The 17986-nt window shown below is 40.4% G+C and overlaps 1 protein-coding gene across 14 annotated transcripts in view; it reads right to left on the bottom strand.

Annotated features, from left to right (window-relative positions):
• huwe1 (HECT, UBA and WWE domain containing E3 ubiquitin protein ligase 1) overlaps positions 1-17986 on the bottom strand; it is a 44755-nt gene that overhangs the window by 26062 nt on the left and 707 nt on the right. For 7 of the 14 annotated variants that reach the window (XM_044210851.1, XM_044210864.1, XM_044210858.1 and 4 more), the window contains exons 2-33: positions 16248-16317; positions 12384-12433; positions 12114-12181; positions 11189-11287; positions 9314-9520; positions 9029-9181; positions 8871-8933; positions 8626-8703; positions 8456-8506; positions 8198-8366; positions 8013-8113; positions 7627-7777; positions 7388-7515; positions 7154-7294; positions 6918-7023; positions 6664-6771; positions 6471-6572; positions 6209-6289; positions 5847-5953; positions 4868-5045; positions 4689-4780; positions 4385-4605; positions 4184-4241; positions 3886-4062; positions 3493-3738; positions 2446-2579; positions 2250-2362; positions 1983-2165; positions 1623-1839; positions 1404-1526; positions 1040-1277; positions 202-549 (exon numbers count right to left, since the gene is read on the bottom strand). In XM_044210851.1, coding sequence (XP_044066786.1) covers positions 202-549; positions 1040-1277; positions 1404-1526; positions 1623-1839; positions 1983-2165; positions 2250-2362; positions 2446-2579; positions 3493-3738; positions 3886-4062; positions 4184-4241; positions 4385-4605; positions 4689-4780; positions 4868-5045; positions 5847-5953; positions 6209-6289; positions 6471-6572; positions 6664-6771; positions 6918-7023; positions 7154-7294; positions 7388-7515; positions 7627-7777; positions 8013-8113; positions 8198-8366; positions 8456-8506; positions 8626-8703; positions 8871-8933; positions 9029-9181; positions 9314-9520; positions 11189-11287; positions 12114-12158 — 4218 coding nt within the window. In that variant the 5' untranslated portion in view covers positions 12159-12181; positions 12384-12433; positions 16248-16317. Of the gene's footprint in view, positions 1-201; positions 550-1039; positions 1278-1403; positions 1527-1622; positions 1840-1982; positions 2166-2249; positions 2363-2445; positions 2580-3492; positions 3739-3885; positions 4063-4183; positions 4242-4384; positions 4606-4688; positions 4781-4867; positions 5046-5846; positions 5954-6208; positions 6290-6470; positions 6573-6663; positions 6772-6917; positions 7024-7153; positions 7295-7387; positions 7516-7626; positions 7778-8012; positions 8114-8197; positions 8367-8455; positions 8507-8625; positions 8704-8870; positions 8934-9028; positions 9182-9313; positions 9521-11188; positions 11288-12113; positions 12182-12383; positions 12434-13236; positions 13258-13698; positions 13841-13864; positions 13885-16247; positions 16318-17986 lie in introns of those variants that run through there. The other 7 variants (XM_044210857.1, XM_044210860.1, XM_044210856.1 and 4 more) reach the window with 7 other exon arrangements.

Here is a 17986-nt window from a genome sequence, read left to right as displayed (position 1 = left end):
ACACAATTTAAGAAAAAACAAAACAAAAACACACAATTTGTCCCCAGTGGTTCCCAGACTATTATCCCAAAGATGAAAGCCCAGTATTATGACAGAGTGTGTACAAAGAGTACAATATTCTAACAGTGATTAAGAAGAAACAACTGACATCAAACATCGACTGAGAAAGGTGCTAGAGTGTCACACAGCTTTCCTACATACCTGTGTAAGCTGAGCCTGGTTAACCTGTGGCTCACGGCGGGGGGTGGAATTGGTTGAATCATCTGCTGATCCTCCTGCTGGCGCTCCAGATGTTGTTCCAGTCGCTGCTGGTGCCTCTCCACCTGTTGTAGATGCTCCAGGGGCAACACTGGGTCCCAAAGAACCAGTAGAGGCCCCTTCGTCATCCGGGCGCACAGTCCCCTCTCTCTCCTTGGCCAGGCGCTCCTGGATAACAGGCTCCCCTCTCAGGATGTGGCAGAGGATGGCCAGCATGGATTCAGCCATCCTGCCTCCATACACCTTCAACGGCTTCCTATTCCACAGACTGCGGATGCAGGTGAATGCAGCCTGGACCAAGGACAGACTGTGTTACAATAATAAAACACCATCGTACATTCATGGCAAATCCTCCAACGCTCATCCCTAGGTAGGAAAATGCTCCAAAACCTTTAGGCTTACACAAGAATGCGTTTGAGAGATACAGTATGTTGCATTTCAACAGGGTCATGTTTACCATGTTCACAAAGAGTCCAATTGAACTAACTACTGCTGTGTTATTCATAACTTGTGGTATTTTGAAAGACGCAGAGGTCATGGAAGTTTATTGCCAACCATTTTCTTGTTCCTTGACATGGTATTAAAATGCAACAGAGAACAATAATTTTTTGAAGGGAGAGTAGGAAGGAATCTTACGGGTCTATCTTTTCTAATTTCCCTGGCAACTGCATTCTCACGAGTTTAACCACTTGAATGCCACACATAACGTATAATTGACTCCCCATGTTGAAAACACAAACTCAGTTTTATCTGTAGGCAGCAATAGACTTTGAATACTGACCTTCTGGGTGACTATGAGGAACCGAAGGGCGCTGAACTGGGGCATGGTGGGGGTGACCCCAGGCATTTTAGCTGGCAGGGAGTGGGGTGAGTCCAGCACAGTGCTTGGGTTCACCATCTTCTCCACCAGCATTAACCAGGCATCCAGGAACTCCCCTGTCCCATCTGGTAGATCAGTATGCTCCAGACCCTCAGACACAGGCACCTTCCCACCCATTGACAGGGCCCAGTTAAATGTCCTAAACAAAAGCAACACAACTCTTGTTTAACATAGAAATTATAATATCATGGATATTAGCAACCAAACTTTGAAGATAAACTACTGTTCTCGATCTTACTATGTCACTGCATAGTTTGGGACTTACTCAAATAAGGCATCATGCCCCCCAGAGCAGAAGAACTTTTGGAGCATGAGGTGGTAGGGGTACTTCCTCTCATCAAACAGCATGGGAGATGTGAAGCCCACTGAGCAGATGAAGAAAGTCAACCTGCCAGACAAAAAAACAAAACAACACTTCTTATCACCCTCTGTGTGCAATGCTCATTAATAATTGCAAACGGTGGCAGGGGTAGTCTGCTCTTACCTAAAGCGAGGGGTGGGTGTGTAGGGTGGGGGCTGCCAACTCAGTCCCTTGGTGAGGAGCTTCGTGAGGGCAGAGGCAGTGGCCCGGGCAGCAGGCGTGGGGGTAGTGCCTGTGCTTGTCGCATGGTGTGAGCGGCGTTGGCGCACTGGGGAGCCCACACACAGCTTCACCAGCAGGCCAAAGAGCTCAGCCAGAGCCCTTCCTAATCGAGATGAAGCTGGAAAGACACAAGTAGGTTAGTAAGACGCAATAGACTCATGGGGATTTAGGGCAATTTAAGACATTTTGTTTTCGAAAAAATAGATCTTAAAATAGTAACGAACATAAAAACTTGGTTGTACGTCATAGAAATAATCTCACCAGAGAGTAGAGGTTTAATCTGTTTTATACGAGTGGCCATAGCTGGGGTAAGTTTGGACTTGGCCTTAGGGTCCGTTGCAGTGGGTTCATCCGTCTCCATGGGAGCCAAGGTGTCCCCATCGAGGCCCATGCCTTCCAACAGTCCACCAGCAGATGAATCCACAGACACTGCCTCAGAATCTGCTAGACAACGGTAGGGGAAATTTAAGTTGTTGGAGGTTGGGACATGGTGCTTTTTTAATTAACAAAGTTAAATGGTTATCTCACCAGTTCTCCTGGAGCCAGAGGCTGTGGTTGCTGCAGTGCTGCCAGATGGCTTCTCCTCTTTGGGCACTAGTTTCTGCATGTCAGCCTGGCCAAACTCACATCCTGGAGGCAGACTGTTGGGCACAGGCAAGATGTGTTAGAGGGTTACATCTGACAGCACAGTTAAAATTAAGGGGGTAAAGGATAAGAGATTTACCTGTTAGGTGTGCATAGGGACAGCAGCACAGTGCTCTCCCATACCAGAGAGCAGTAGAGCTGACTGAGCTTGTTGAGAACACTCAAGCCCAGCTGGGAGCCCCATTGGTTAACTGAGATAGCTCTGATCTCACTCTGTTAAGAACGAGAACAGAAACATTCAGAACCATTCTAAAAAAGGATGACAAATTGGAAGAACCCATCCACAGCTTGGAAAAACATGAATATTATTCTTGGTAATCATCTGCCCTTAACTGGTTCTCATTTGCATTTTGAGCACAACTGTGAACGCATCACCACAGAGGGATGTGAGGAATAGATTAGATCCTGGAGTCAAAACTGGCTGTGAAGGTAATTCTGTGAAATATAGTGCCTATAAAAATGATTCACCCTTCCGCATGTTTTATTGTTTACAACAATATATACAGCACAGTGGCTGTAATTAAATATTTTAACCACTGATCAACAAATCAAAAACACAATTCTCTAAATTCACAATTCTCACAATTGATCTAAATTAAAAAGGTGCCCTGTGGAGTTTTCTTGTAAACAAAAGTTATGTTTACATTAAGTGTTACTTAACAAAATGCACTGTTTGTATTCCTTGAGGTCTGACAAATGTGTTGAATGCATTTACTTCCTCATAAGACATTTGCAAAGCCCCCTTTGAAAGTATTTTAAATACTTAATTGTTTACATCCATGTTTGCTTGTGGTCTCTCTCTTCCCTGAATTTTTTGGTGCATTCAAGGTGCATTACCACCACCTTTGATCACTTGAATAATGTGAAACCATTGGCAGGAATGTATACCTTCTCACTGGTAGAAGTGTCCTTGTGACAAACAAACCAGGGACCAACACATACTACTGGAGGTCTAAAACTCCACAGGGAACCTTTAAGTACTATATATATATATATATATATATATATAAACACAAACTCACATAATAAGATGAACAGAGATCAACTTTGTGTAATCAAGTGATTGTAGGTTTTCAAAATGATGTGAGGGGTGTCAAATCTGTTAAGAAAATACATCCATATTTACCTGTCCTACTCTGCAAGTGTGGACAAACATGAGGATGTAGGCATGTGCTGCGGTAAGAGCATGTAGCAGTGGTGTGGCACGGGCTGACAACGTGGCATCAGTGACATGGCCCGCGTTAGCCAGTTCTCTCAGAAGAACAGACCCACCAGGCACCTCAATTGGTCGATGAAGTGGCTCCAGAGATGTCAGGATACTGTCCAGTTGGCACAGGCCCTCCTGGAGTACCTTAGGCTCATGTGAGAGAGTCTAAGGGGCGAGAATTTAGGGGAAAAACACTTCTAAATTCATTCTAAATTCTTTTACCTCTTATCAAGTTGCCCAGGGACTGCAGATTAAAATGCAATAAAGAAAAAAAAACAAAACATCACCACAGTGATTTACTTTTGTTCTCACCAATATGGACTTGCAAACACCAGCCACAGCTTGGCAGGCAGCAGAAGTGGGGAAGTCTATGGGCAAGTTGGGCAGGCCCAGAATAGAAACCAGAGGTAGTAGCCCCTTCTGAGTGACAAACTCCTGACAGTGGTCATCTGTGGTGTTGTTACTTAGTATAGATTCCACAAACTTCATCTGGAAAACATGTGCATTGCAAATCAATGAGTGGACTGAGAAATGAGGTCAGCACTGCTTTATAGCTTGGAATATTTCACAACATACCAAAAACAAAAACTGTCAAAGACTCAACACTCACCACGTTTAGAATATAATCCATTAGAGGAATGGGTATCCGCTCCTCAGTGCCCACCACCCTGCAAGAATCCAAACATCATCAAAATGATTGATAACTAAAATATTTGTAATTCAGTCGATTGACTTGAAAAATAAAAATAAAAATCAAAGTCTGTAAAGAGTTGTTGGTCTATTCTATTGTGTTATGAACTCAGCGTCATACAGTTCAAGTGGCACTGACTGTCTGTTGCTCTCTGGTTCCCCCTGCTGCTGGCTGAAGGTGTGGAGGGCCTCCTCTTCCTCTTCATCCTCACTTGAAGCTTCTTCAGCAGCGTGGCTAGAGCGTGCTGGTGGCACCGCCACGGTGCCATCTGCTTTCTGGATAGACGGTTTCTGGCAGATGTACTCAGGGGCTCGACCTAGGTTGCAGATCTCCTCCAGTAACTGTAACACCAATTTAGCTTTAATTATCCTGCCAAATCATGTAGCGACAGTTGAAAGAGCGCTTGTAAATCAAGGTACACTACCTTAATAATGGCAGTAGTAGCATCAGTCTTCAAAGTGGGTTGGTGCCTCATGAGCTCATCCACAGCACTGCCCAAGTTGGATGCAGTGTCACCTGAAGCCAAACACAGAACATGTCATCCACTCGAGCAGGTTCCACAGGCCAAGATCTGAGTAACACAGCACATACAGTTCAACTCACCCAATGGATCAGAACTGCGTCGCCGTCGCATGGCAGGCAAGTAGTCAGGGGACAAAAGCACTTTGAAGAGGCGCTCAAATGGCTGGCACTGAACGAAGGAGTGCAGTCCTCTTGCATTCAGGCACAGGGCACTGAACACATTGGGGAGAGAACCCAACACCTCACGGGTAGCAGGAACCTAGAAAAGAGAAACAATCAAGAACATGCAATAAAAGTTAAAAAAAAGAAAAAAAGAAAAGAGATGAAAGAGGGTGAAAGTGACAGAGATGAGCTACCTAACACCCAGAATCTGAAACAGAAGTAAAACTACAGTGCCTACAGTATTAAATCACACACATCCTGAATAGGTATAACAAGTCAACATTGATTTTGTACATAACTGGATAGTGCAACTAAATGGGCAGCATGAAGGCTCTCAAAAATGAGTAAAATTTTATTTTTCAAACAAGTCTGCTATATACAGCTTCTTACGTGGCATTCACAGATAATATGAAATCCATTAAATCAACCAGCTTTAAAACTAAATCCTGTAAATTAGGTAATTTTAAGTTGTAGGAAAGATAAGTATTTTTAAAGATTACATTTCTCCCTTTTCAGCATCTGGCATGCAGGGGTTCAGGTATATTTTGATCCATCTGGGAGGTGACTGAATGTTCAGACTAAAGCTTATAGTGATGTCAATTTAAATCAATACATTCATAGGTCTGAACCCTGACCTATGGACACAGGGCAACCCCTTTACACTGACAGTCAACCAATATCCAAAGCGAATGAAGAGCTCAGCACATGGGTAATCTGTTGACTGTACTGTGCAGAGAGATGGCTGAAAGACTTAACTGACAATTTCAGATATCAAATTCAGTACATGTGCTGAGACAATGATAATATTGAACTGTCATGAACTGTCAGAGACAAGAACAAAAGGGGGAGACTGAAAAGAAAAAAAACACAGTACACAAAGGCAGTGCTGGAAACTCACGTCTTTGATGAGAAGGGCATGCAGCATGACATCAGTGAGACCATTATCCTGCAGGGAGGAGAGCAGGGATGGCTCCTGGAACACAAACACCGTCACAACCTCTGTCGCTACAAACCCAAAAAACAGAGACAAGGGCAGGGTGGGGGAAAGACAAAAATGAAATCAATCTAAAACAATGATAACAAATTTGACATTTTAACATGAATAAAGCAAACAGTGAAATGACATCCCATTCAATTCCTTTTTCCGGTTGACACACAGCTTAATATGACAAACTTTGCATCTCTGAAATCAAGTGAAAGCACTTAGCTCAGTCAGAACAGTACTTGAAGAGCTTTTCTGAAGTGCTACTGTGAACTCACCTAAGAGGAACAGTGAAGGGCCATAATATTCTGCATTACTGATGATGTGCTTGAGTGAGGTAGGCAAGGACCCATCCATTACTTGTGAGAAAAAGAGGGCGCACATAGACACATTAACAGCCAACAATTGCATAATGAAATGTAAAGATCATGAGGCAACAATTTATGAATCTGTTAAACATGTACAAACAAGATTAGTTAGTATAAGACCCTTGATCTCGAGTTAATCAATAGAACAAGTATGAGGATGACAATGACTCACCATGGCGGATACCATCAGAAAAGGCAGGGTCCTGGATGGCTTTCTTCAAGAAATTTAGCATTGACTTTAACAGAGCTGCCCTCTGGGGGATACATTGCATACCTAGAGAGACAGAGTGCCATAGTGATGATAGAGTACAATAGTGACAAGTGTTTTTTTTTTTTTTGTGTGTGTGTGTGTTTGCCGTGTGTACCTGCACGAGGCGTATTAGCAGTGCTGCTCTGTGCTCGGTGGTCCACTTCTGGTCTCGAACCAGAAGATGTGGACGGTCCAGGGCTGCTTTCCATGGCAACTTCCGACACTGTAAGAATACATAATATTGGCAAATCAATACACCAGCCGGTGGATTCTTTATAGCCTGGCAATACTGACGAATAGCCTTGACTTATGGATATTAATTTCTAAAAAGGTGACAACATTTTATAGGTCTTAGGAATATTGACTTACTCTCCATGTCTGTGTCCATGTCCTCAGACTCAACAGCTGCGCTAGGCCTCTGGATTTTTGGCTTGATGACAAAAGGGCACTCTTTCCTCGACAAGTCCACCTCATGCTATATATACAAAGTGATTAAGAGAGTGATGGAGAGAAGAATGAGTGAGTCCAGCAGTTTGGCAGAAGTTTCATTCTGGAGCTGAAGGCTGCTGTGTCAGGAATAGAGAAATGCAAAGTGCATAACAAACCTCTAGCCTGCAGATAAAAATGGAAAGGCCGCTGTGGGACTGAAAGGCAGCCATGTCAAGGTTGGTTATGAGGTCCACGACTCGCACTGCTCGTGTCACAAAGGTGATCTGGTCCTGTTCATCACCCAAGAACTTGATCACCTACAAAGACAAAGATAATAAAAGGGCCGACTTTAATTTCTTGAAAAGAAAACTACGATTAGTAATTACGTATTTGGCAGGATCAGGATATACCTTCAGGAGGGCTTCCATCATGCCACAGGAGACAAGGGCTTCCCCTCCAGCATCATAGCTAGCCAAGTGGTAGAGGAAGGAGAACAGTGCAGTGGCAAACTGGTGCGGGTAGGGTTCCATTAGAGGATCTAGGAAATAGAAATAAAAAGTTAAAAACAAACCTCTATTTTAAATCGTCCAATTTTCTTGTCCATCACACACTAAACTGTTACACAAAAAGTTTTGGCTGCATTTCTCACCAATCATTGCTTGTATACAGTTGCGCACCAATACAGGCAAGAAGCCATGGTAGGAGGCAGTGCCGGTGCAGTCGATTATGTTAGAAAGCTTGGGTGTCCTCTCCAGATGGACAATCGAAGTTAAAGTGCGCAAAGACGCTGCCTTAATATCCTGAAGAACAAAATCAAATACAATATTTCAGAAAACAGAAAATGAAAAGGGACTTGATGACACTTCTGCATTGATACTGGAGAATACACAAATTAAGATCTGAAAGTAATCATCTGACAAAAACAGCAAAAGATAGCTAATGTAATTTTACAAATACAGTGCTACTGCTTCTATGGCCTTGGCATTCAGTGGAATGACATAGTAATTAAGCAGAAAAGGCAAATTATTTTCTTACCACAAGCTGTTTGTCTGTAATCTGTAAAACATCCACCAGCTCCTCTATCAAGCCATTATACAGAATACTGTTGGCTGACTCTTGGAGTGCATTTGAATACACTGTGAAAACAATTTAAAGTCAGCAGTCAAAACTTGGAGCAAAAACTTTTATCAATTTATCTTAGGAAGAAAGCTTATACTCACCAAGTATAGAAATGGCATGTAGTCGGGCCTGCACAGCCTGCAACCTTTTTTTGTGATTTGAGAAACCATGGGCCAGTCGAATGTGTGTGAACAGCAGGGTCTGCTTGTCTTTAGGGATGTTGTACATCACGGTCAGCGACTCCATGATCTCAGAAGGGCTTTCTGAAATCTGAGAGAGACAGAACACCATGTGTAAGCTAAACAACCCGAGGTACTATTACTTCACTGTTAATAACACAATTCTAAATCTGACTGTACCTTGTCAAGCTGCTCGATGTGTATATAGTGTAGTGTGTTACTACTTGTCTGCTGGGGAAATAAGAATTCAGAAAGGTTTAGGAAGATGCTGAGCCATCAACACAATATTCCAAAAATATATTTAGTTTTTATTACATAATGATTGCATAAATAAATGCCTTGGTCTTTACCTTCCTCTCTACTTTGACCTCAGGGCCCGGTTCAGCGTAAAACTCAAAGTGCAGTGTGGTGGCACTGGGAGGGTACTTCTGCTCATGTACCAACGGGGGGCAGCATTGTAAGAAAAGAAGGTTTATAAATAGTGGTCAATTAGTCTAATTTGACAGCCTTTATTTATAAACATAAAACTAATACTCCCATAGCTGTAGGTAGTTGACAGAGACAGTCATTGAACATCACTCTGTAAAATTCTTACCGTCATAAGTAGATCCCTGCAGCACTCAGCCAGACCAAAGCCATTTTCTTTTCCTCCCCAGCTCTACAGAAGAGAACAAAGAGATTAAACAATACAGCTCTTTCTCTTGAGGGACAGCTGGAATCATGGCAAGAGGAAAATAATGGCATTCACTAGACCTCAGCCAGGTGTTGCAGACGGGCCAGTAGAGGCGTCCTTTTGTCAGATCCCAGTCTTGTGATGTAGTTGGAGCGCTTACTGAACACATAGAGCAGGTTCAGCACAGACAGGACCACCTGCATGTCACATGACGCTAACAAGGTGGTTAAGTGCTGTAAAGGGGGTGGGAGTGGTAGATAAAAGAGGGTTAAAGTTAGTGAGCTGCTTTACGTTTTCCCTCTGTGACATATGCACAGTCCAGAAAAGCAGAATAGTGGTCCAGAGTGTACTAGCTGTAAGCCTACCTCTATGGAGCTGTAGAGGTGCCTAGAGAAGCTATACTCAATGAGCAGGGCTGTGAAGTTGAGCACTGCCAAAAGCAGGGCTTTGAGCTGTCCGTTGTCAGGACGGTCACACACCAGCAGCCATGACATACTCTCCACTGTCTGGCCGGCATCACACAGAATGCCATCAAAGCGGTCCAGCAGATCCACCCAGTGGTACAGCTCACACTGTTGAAGACAGACAAAAATAATTTTAAGTGATTAATCAAATAAAAAGGTAAAGTATTCAAGACCTTTTTATTTTCCTCAAAAACATAAGGGACTGCTTTCTGAATGAGAAGGATTTTGGAATGGATGATATCAAGTCCTAACCAAGCACATGACAGATTTCCTACAGTAAACCTGATGTGAAATACCATGACTCTTCAAAACATAGATGAAAATGACAATATTTTATTTCTTAGTTGGCTTGTTTTTTTGTTTAGTTTTCTTAGCTCATGGGTAGTATTAAGTGGTTACAGTCAATAGTTTTTACAGCTGGGACACATGAGGCAACAGTGTTGCTGAAAGTGCTGAAAACCACCATCCAGGAGATGTTTAAACACTTTCAAACTGTTTATATTCAGGGTGGTATCAACATTTGCTTCCCTACTCTCTGCATTCACTGCATACCTGTTCTTGTCAGCTGCCCACTTTATTATTTAGACTTTCTGGTTCCAGAGGCATTGAATCCAAATTCAAAATGCTCATAAAAACAGCAGAATAATAATTACTTATTAAACAATCAAGGCATCCTAGTGGGCAAGAGTACATCCATTAAGCATATTTGTCTCTGTTTCAGCCCTCCGTCCAAACTAAACAGCATTTTTCTCACCCAATAACTGACCTTTTCTTCAAAACCAATAATTTTATGGTCACCTCTAACCTACCTTGTGATCACGCATTTTAAATATCAGTATAGCCGGTCACGCAGCATAGCTGTTTGTCATTAATCTGTATTTATGTTGATTTTGTCAGATGACATTGAGATCTTAAAACAATGACTTGCGGTGCAGCAGCTTGATACTGACTACTGGCTAACATCTAGTGTAGATGATTAGATAGATGATTAAATCACTATTTCATACTCATTCCGTTGTGAAACAACAGAAACAGAAAAGCAGGTAAATGAGAAAAACTAAACTGTGAATTTGGCTGTATTTAGCATGAGGGAACTGAAAGTAAAGGACTGACACTCAGCAGAGTAATCAGCTGTATCTATAGCCTTTCCAGTCGGCTGTGTTAAGTTGTCGTCTTTAAGTTTCTGTTAAACCACTATATAACACAACATAGCAGTTGTCATTAAACTTGTATTTATGTTCATTTTGTCAGACGATGTCGCAATCTTAAAATAATGATTTGCGGCACATCAACATGAGAATGACTACTGGCTAACATGTATCTATGACCCACGATTAAATCACTATATCATACTCATTCCATTAAACTGTATTTACGCCGACTTTTTCAGACGACTTGACCATAAAATAACAAGGCCAAGTCTGTCCCACTCCTTACCAGATGCTGGCTGCATGTGCAGTTTTGTTGTTTGCTAACTGAAGAGAGGCCGAAGAAGAAGAGATTTCGCTGTTTTTCTATTGTTCGGGTGTTTCACTGTGGGCAGAGGTCTCTATTAAAACGATCTGGAAACGCTAGTGTGGACACATGTCGTTTTCATGAAAGCAGCATTATAAAAATGAGACTGTTTAGTGTAGACATAGTCTAAGACGTGTCCCAGTGCCTGTCAAATTCCTGGAATTCAACTCTTACGTCCATGATATTCCACACAATCCTTGACCAGCGGGAAGAAAAGACTGACGGAGAGGCACCTCCTTCAGTCTTTTCTTTGGGGCTTACCTTCCCAATATTCCAGGTCTTGATGTGCTGCAGTTCAACCAGCAGTTGCTCATCACTGCATGCCTTGAGCTTCTCTATAAGTATCCTGCAGTCGGCAGGCTGTTGGTTAGGAAGGAGCACAAAATGGTTAATCAAACAGTGGCACGGACAACCTATGCTTGCTTTCTACAAACACAGTATAACACGCTTTAGCGACGCTGTGATATGCTGAGACGTTAAAATGTGCATTTCCTCTGAACTCACAGTACAGGGCAACCACGCTGACCAGCAATATTTTTGTCCTGCTTAAGGGCAGGGTCAAACTATGACCACCTCTGCCCTTAACGGAGATGTGTCACTGCATTAAAATGATTGGCTCAACAAAGACAACCATCCTGATAAAGTGTACTAGCAGCTTAACAGATAGAGGCCTTGTAGTTTTGTAATCTGCTCTCCTTTAATGTAATCTCAGAGGTCTAATTGCTGTGTAACTGCTATGCAAACCGAAAATGTCCAGCTGCTGCTTAAATGCTTACCACTGCTATGACTTTTATTGTGAAGCACCTCGAGGAAGTACAGCCTTACCGTCACCAAGGTTAGCAACTGACTGCCTACTCATTGTTTTCAATGCTCTTTTGGTCAGCACATCATTTTGCAAGAGAGGAATGGTAAAAGAAGTAGCCACAGTAAACCTATTAGATAAAGAGCTGCAGGTGACAGGTGTCTATTGCTGTTTGTGCAAATCTCAAACCCCCAACACATCACAGTAAGCAATACCTTTTACTAAGCTCTCCTATTATATAGAAAATCACTTGGGCTGTGCCCTCATTATGGGCTCCTATCAGATTTGGTCATAGTAAAGCTCAGCCTAGGTATCCCAACTGAATGGAAATTAGGCACTAGTGAGGCTATAAATGATCACAAACGAAGTATTATGCATACTCACAGCTTCCGTAGGAGTTTTCTTTAACTTGCTTCTGTCGACCTTCATTGTCGATAATCTATTTGTTGCTCCTGTAGAGAATTTTCCATGTACATCAGAAAACAACACGTACTGCTGAATTTCAATGTGTTATGACACAGAACTAGTTAGATTTATAATTTTGAAATAAGACAAATATTGTACTTTAAACATCTAAATACTCTAAAACCAACGAGACATTCAAATACAGATTTAAAAACTCTGGGACTTGTACACAGCTTGAAATGTACTTACAGAAAATAATTTGGCAATACCCACTTAACAGCATGTTCCAGTCACGTTACCTGCAAAATTATGGTAAAAATCAAACTAGCAACAGTGTTCCACATGCCACAGTACAAACTGAATTTTAAAAAAGTGTACACTAGGTTATAAGATGCATCAATTTCAAGAAAGGATAGTTTACAAAACAGTTGTAGGTAAAGCTGATATCCAATTCATAAAAGGATGTATAACAGTGCATCCTGACACACATACACATATGGAAACGAGTACAAGATGTACTGTAAATAAAATAACAAAACACAATCAGTTATCAATCTTGAATTTTGACAAAGCACTTAATAAGCAAAGGCTGCGGATATGGGTACTCCCCTTAAAAGATCTGTAATAGCTAACAAATGACTGATCACAATAATTGGTTGAAAGGTGATACTGACACACGATTTGTTTAGGTTATCTAGCGAGCTCTGATCATCACAAAGCAGACCGAGCACAGCATTAGCTAGTGGCTAGCTAGCAACATACGACACAAAGTTAATCAAATCAGGCGGGGCCCTATTTAATGGCTTTTGTGTAACGTTTCACGTACTTGGAATTCAAGTGATAGCTCAATAAAACAGATCGCTACCTCACTGTATGCTTCCCTATCATCAACTCAAGTGACTTGACGCTGACAGGTTAAAGTTATTGCTAACTACCTAGCTAACGCCACCCTTGCTAATAGCATAACGTTATTTACCCAATGTTAACAAGACACTATACACACGTTAGACTGCAGTTACTAGTCACAAACGAGATTGGTTTGCTTAGTGACTGGCTAGAAACACGTCTTACAAAACAAGACACGTCGGGAAGCTCAACGTACCAAAGAAATCGATCGGTAACGTTTGCTCCGGAGTTCATGTTAGCCCCGGACCAGCTAACAGTGAGCTACCGGTACAATTAGCAAACGATCTTCTCTTGGAATTCCTGAAAGCATTTGAATACCACCAGACCTTATAAAAGTCAATCAAGTCACAAACAAGTCACGTGTGTAATTAACGGCAAACATCTAAAATGTAGCTGACTAAAAATCAAGTAGTTTTTGCTATTTGTGCCACAGCTGTCAATTCAGATCTCACAAATTCACCATGCTGTCCTGACCTGACTCTTGACTAATTTAGGTCGCGGCTGCGCAGGCCGCAAAATAAGCCCGCACTCCCCACTCCAACACCATCTCCGATCTAAGTAAAAACGAAACTGTAAACACCACTCGGTGACCAGCGACAGTAAGATGTGTGTGTCAAATACCTCGAACCAGGTAACGTTACTTTGCCAAGGCTCTTACCCTGGTTCCTCAGCTAGATAGTCGTAGCACGCGCTAGCTAGAAAGCTAGCTGCCGTTAGTTGAGTAGCAAGCAGAAACGCATAATAACTCGCTGAATCATTGTCGGACGGCTCTATCGTGACACTGCGAGTTTTGTTTTCAGTTTTCTTTCGGGCAAATTGACTACCGGTTAGGTAAAGAAGTGTGTTCATCCGTCCGTTGTATTATTTTTCAGAGTATCCGCGCTTGTTTCCATAGCACATAAGCACTGGCTGTTGGCAGTGGCACAGTCATCATGACTCTGGGTAGTGTGCAAAAAGTGAATAACGTTACGGCAGGGAATGAGTGGCCACTGTTTATCGATGCAGTGCACCTTAATATGGGGCAATTGTCTTTCTGTGGAAGGCATAACCTTAACATTTTATGAGGTCTTTAACATTTGACATCAACACAGATCTCCAACTTACAACATCCGCAACAAAAACACTACAATAATAATGAATATGACTACATAAACCTTAAAATTATTTTCAGCAAAATCTATCAGGTGAACAACTGTCAACTACACCATGGGGAATGCATTTAATATGTGCATCCCAAGTAAACATGCAACTGATGGAGAAAAGTGACCCAAAAATTCTCAAGTATTGAAACATTAAAACAAAATGGATCAACACAGCTGCAGTATTTGATACATGTATAAAAAGTAAAGCCCACATGACTAAACCAGCTAATAATGAAGCAAAGTGTATGTCAGCTGATTAAAGCTCACTAGTGTTGGCACTGTTGATCTTTAATGTTGATAATTCTTCAGATAGTTCAGTATATTTTTTAGGGTTAGCCACAATAACATTATATGTGCCAGGCCAATACTGCCTAGCTCAAGAAACAGTAATCAAGTGCTAGATTCATTATCCTAGAGCCAGCCTGATACAGCTACATAAAACACAAGCGCAATATTGGACACTATTTCAGGTATTTTGGGGGTTAACATGTTGACATTTTTAAGGAGCAGTTTTATTTGGTGGGACATATCACTCACATTGCCTCTAAAGTTTAAATATAGAATAAAATACACATATAAAGTTGTGTGATTTTTATATTGTAAGAATTTATGTTAACATTTTGATGGTAGAAGAAGTTGAATTAATAAATAGTAACCTATTAGCATCATTATTACTGCTGTAAATTCCATCAAAACTGAGGCACAATTTCCAGAACAGTGCCTTGCAGTATAACATATGTGATTCAAAAAAAAAAAAGAAAAGAAAAAACTGTATTCACACTTTGGGGTGTTGAAAGTTCAGGGATGTCAAGCAAGCTGCTCTCCCAATTATATCTGAAGGGATATGGTAATCATGTCAAATATGCCATTTTTATCCAAGACTGATGCACCAATCAATAAAACTCAGTGGTATAAAAAAAAAAAAAAATAATAATAAAATTAAAAAATGTTTCCTCTGGAGTGTCATCTGTCTGGTAATATCCAAATTTATTTTAAACATGTTTCAAATCTTCTTTAAGCAGATCCTCTCTTAACTGATACTTTTATTTATTTATTTATTTACTTACTTACTTACAACAAATACTTGTTTTAGCCTATTATTTCCATTCATTCACATGTTCACTTGTATGTATATTCAAAGCATACATTAAGACGAAGGGGAACTCTTAATAAAACTCTTCAGAACATCCCTGGATTATCATGAGAAATAATTGCTATGTTTTTAAAAGACGATGCTGCAACATCAGCTGATATCACAAATATTGATATTGTCTTGTATATTGGCAGATGTGCAAATCTAAAGTGCAGCACATAAATGCTTTATAGGCGTTAGATGAATTTTGACCGATATTTTTCTTATTTTAAACTTAAAATATTTATAATGACTTGATTTCCACTCAAGTTTATTTAAAATGTAATTTCTCATTATAGACTATATGGTCTCAGATTTCAGGGGTAATTGTTGTGTTTCTGTAAAAAAGAAATATCATTTTTGTTACTTTCAGAAATCACGTATAACATTCAAAAATCTCATACTGGTCAGCCTCTAAGAGTTAGTGACTTTTCCAAAGTAATTTTCTGGTGCAGTACAAATCATGTACCACTGAGCTCCATTGTACTGAGGTGAACTACAGCTGATTAATGCAAATTACAATAAAATCACACCAACAACACAGGGAAGAGGAAAATAAGTATACATTGTTTTGAGTGAAATGTCCATGTAAGAAGCTATACAATCTTTTTTTTTTTTTTAAATTAAGAAATGTGAAGAACTTAAGATAGTTTGGGTTACAGAATAAAATAATTTAGATATTCCTAATTTCACTGACAGAAATATCTGACAATTCCTGTGTGGAAAAGGGCAGACAATGACTTCTTATTTTTATTGTTTATTTTGTGTGGTTCATGATATTAAATTAAAGTCGTGGTTAACTTATCTTAAAGGATGGTATAGGCTTGGAAGTAAATATTGATGGCAAATCACTGTATCCCTTATGTATTAACATGTTTCACCAGAACAGTTTTAGTCAATGTAGTATTATATATTTATATTAGCAGTACATACCAGAAAGTGCTTTGGGTCAATAGCTCCACCATTTTCATCCTTGGCTTGCTTTGAAATTTCTTTAAACCATCTGAAAACACATAACAAACAATCAGATATGACAGAATAAGAAAATTCAAGCAGCTTGATTATTGGCAAAACACTTTAACTGACAGGTTTATACACTAAACAAATCTGGTGAAAAGGATACGTATTTATGACAACTTCAAACCAAACTATATTAAGAAATACTGTGATAATGTCGATCAATGTGTTATGAGGAAAGCAGAATTCTATTAAAACAGCAACATTTTTAGTCTTTTGATAAGTTATATACTTTTAAACATTTAACTCTTTCCTTATGTTCAAATTAAAACCTGAAACAGTGCTGTATCTGTTGGGCTTTCTCTGCCATTGACACTTTCAAATCCCACCTCAAAAATAGTAGTTACCTGGCTGTAACTCCAGTTCTATGAGTACATGCGGAGCCCTCTGGCTTCGGGCCCGGAGCCCGTTAGAGAGCGAAGCACGTACGAAATAGAACCCAACTCTTTCTTTCTAGCTTTGAGGTCTGCATTGTTTCCCTTTATGCACAAGTTTGAGTGTGTATACATGTCATTCTGTTAGACCTCTGCTGTTTTACACTTAATATTACACATCTCAAGAATTTCTTAGAAAATTTGTACGGTCTTTTGGTCAGCATGCATTATTTTAAAACATTATTCGAGAACAAACTGACTTTGATATCATGTTTGTAATCATGGAGAATGTGCATCTTTAATGTGTGTCTTATGAATTCTTATTGTGGACATGGACTAGAAACTCATCACTCCCAACTGATTTGTCTGCCACGCAACTAGGCTGCTCAACTCAGTCTTGCTTTCGTTATGCCAGTGAATGCCTTGGTTAGGTCAATCAAAATGTCTGCAAGTCTCATTATGAATAACCTACAAATGTCAGCAGTACTTCATTTGATACAACATGCATTCTGAATTTTGGGCCATCACTATCACTAAATTGTCTGGTATTTAAATGATAGTAGTACTCGAGTAGTTAAAATCACATGTGTATGATCACATACAAGTAACTGAGGAGCCCCAAATTTGGGGTACATGCTCACATATTTTCAGAAAAAACATTTACAGGTCTGCTTTTCAGCTGCCTGTGCTTTAAAGTTAGCTTTTGGTGACCACATCGGATGCAGATCAACTTTAGTGTGCCAGCTAAGGACTGGCATGAATTAATAAACTGAGTATTGTTTTGTAACAGAATAAAAAAAATATATAGTATGCAGAATTCTTTGCAACAAGTCCACTCCTCCTGTTGTCATGTCATCACTGTGGTCACTGATTGGGAGGATGACAGGGACCAAAGGGGATGCTGACTAGTACCAGAGATTCACTTACAAGTTTACATTAAAATTGTTTCCGCTGTTTTCACTGAGAGGCATCACTACTTGATTTCAAGGACTTGTAAATGTGATGTGCGTTAGTGGTTGTAAGCCAATTTGACAGTGTGATGCTCCCCCTATCAACGAATTCAATTTACCAACCTCCCTGGATAATTGCATGCATAAAACGCAGCATTAGCGTTAATATTAGCTGCTGACGTCAATTAATCTGCATCTGAGAATAAAGTAATGGCCGTGGACAGTGCTTTAGTTTGAGTAACGTTAACATTATTACACTCCCTAACTCGTTTATCACTCACAAATAAGCTAGGTTAGTTGTAACCGTGTAAAATCAGCTCACATTATTTGC

The sequence above is a fragment of the Siniperca chuatsi genome, linkage group LG10 (assembly GCF_020085105.1).
Source record: "Siniperca chuatsi isolate FFG_IHB_CAS linkage group LG10, ASM2008510v1, whole genome shotgun sequence".
In the NCBI taxonomy this organism is placed as follows: domain Eukaryota; kingdom Metazoa; phylum Chordata; class Actinopteri; order Centrarchiformes; family Sinipercidae; genus Siniperca; species Siniperca chuatsi.
The sequence above is the reverse complement of the archived record's forward strand: the minus strand, read 5'-3'. Positions and strand labels throughout refer to the sequence as shown.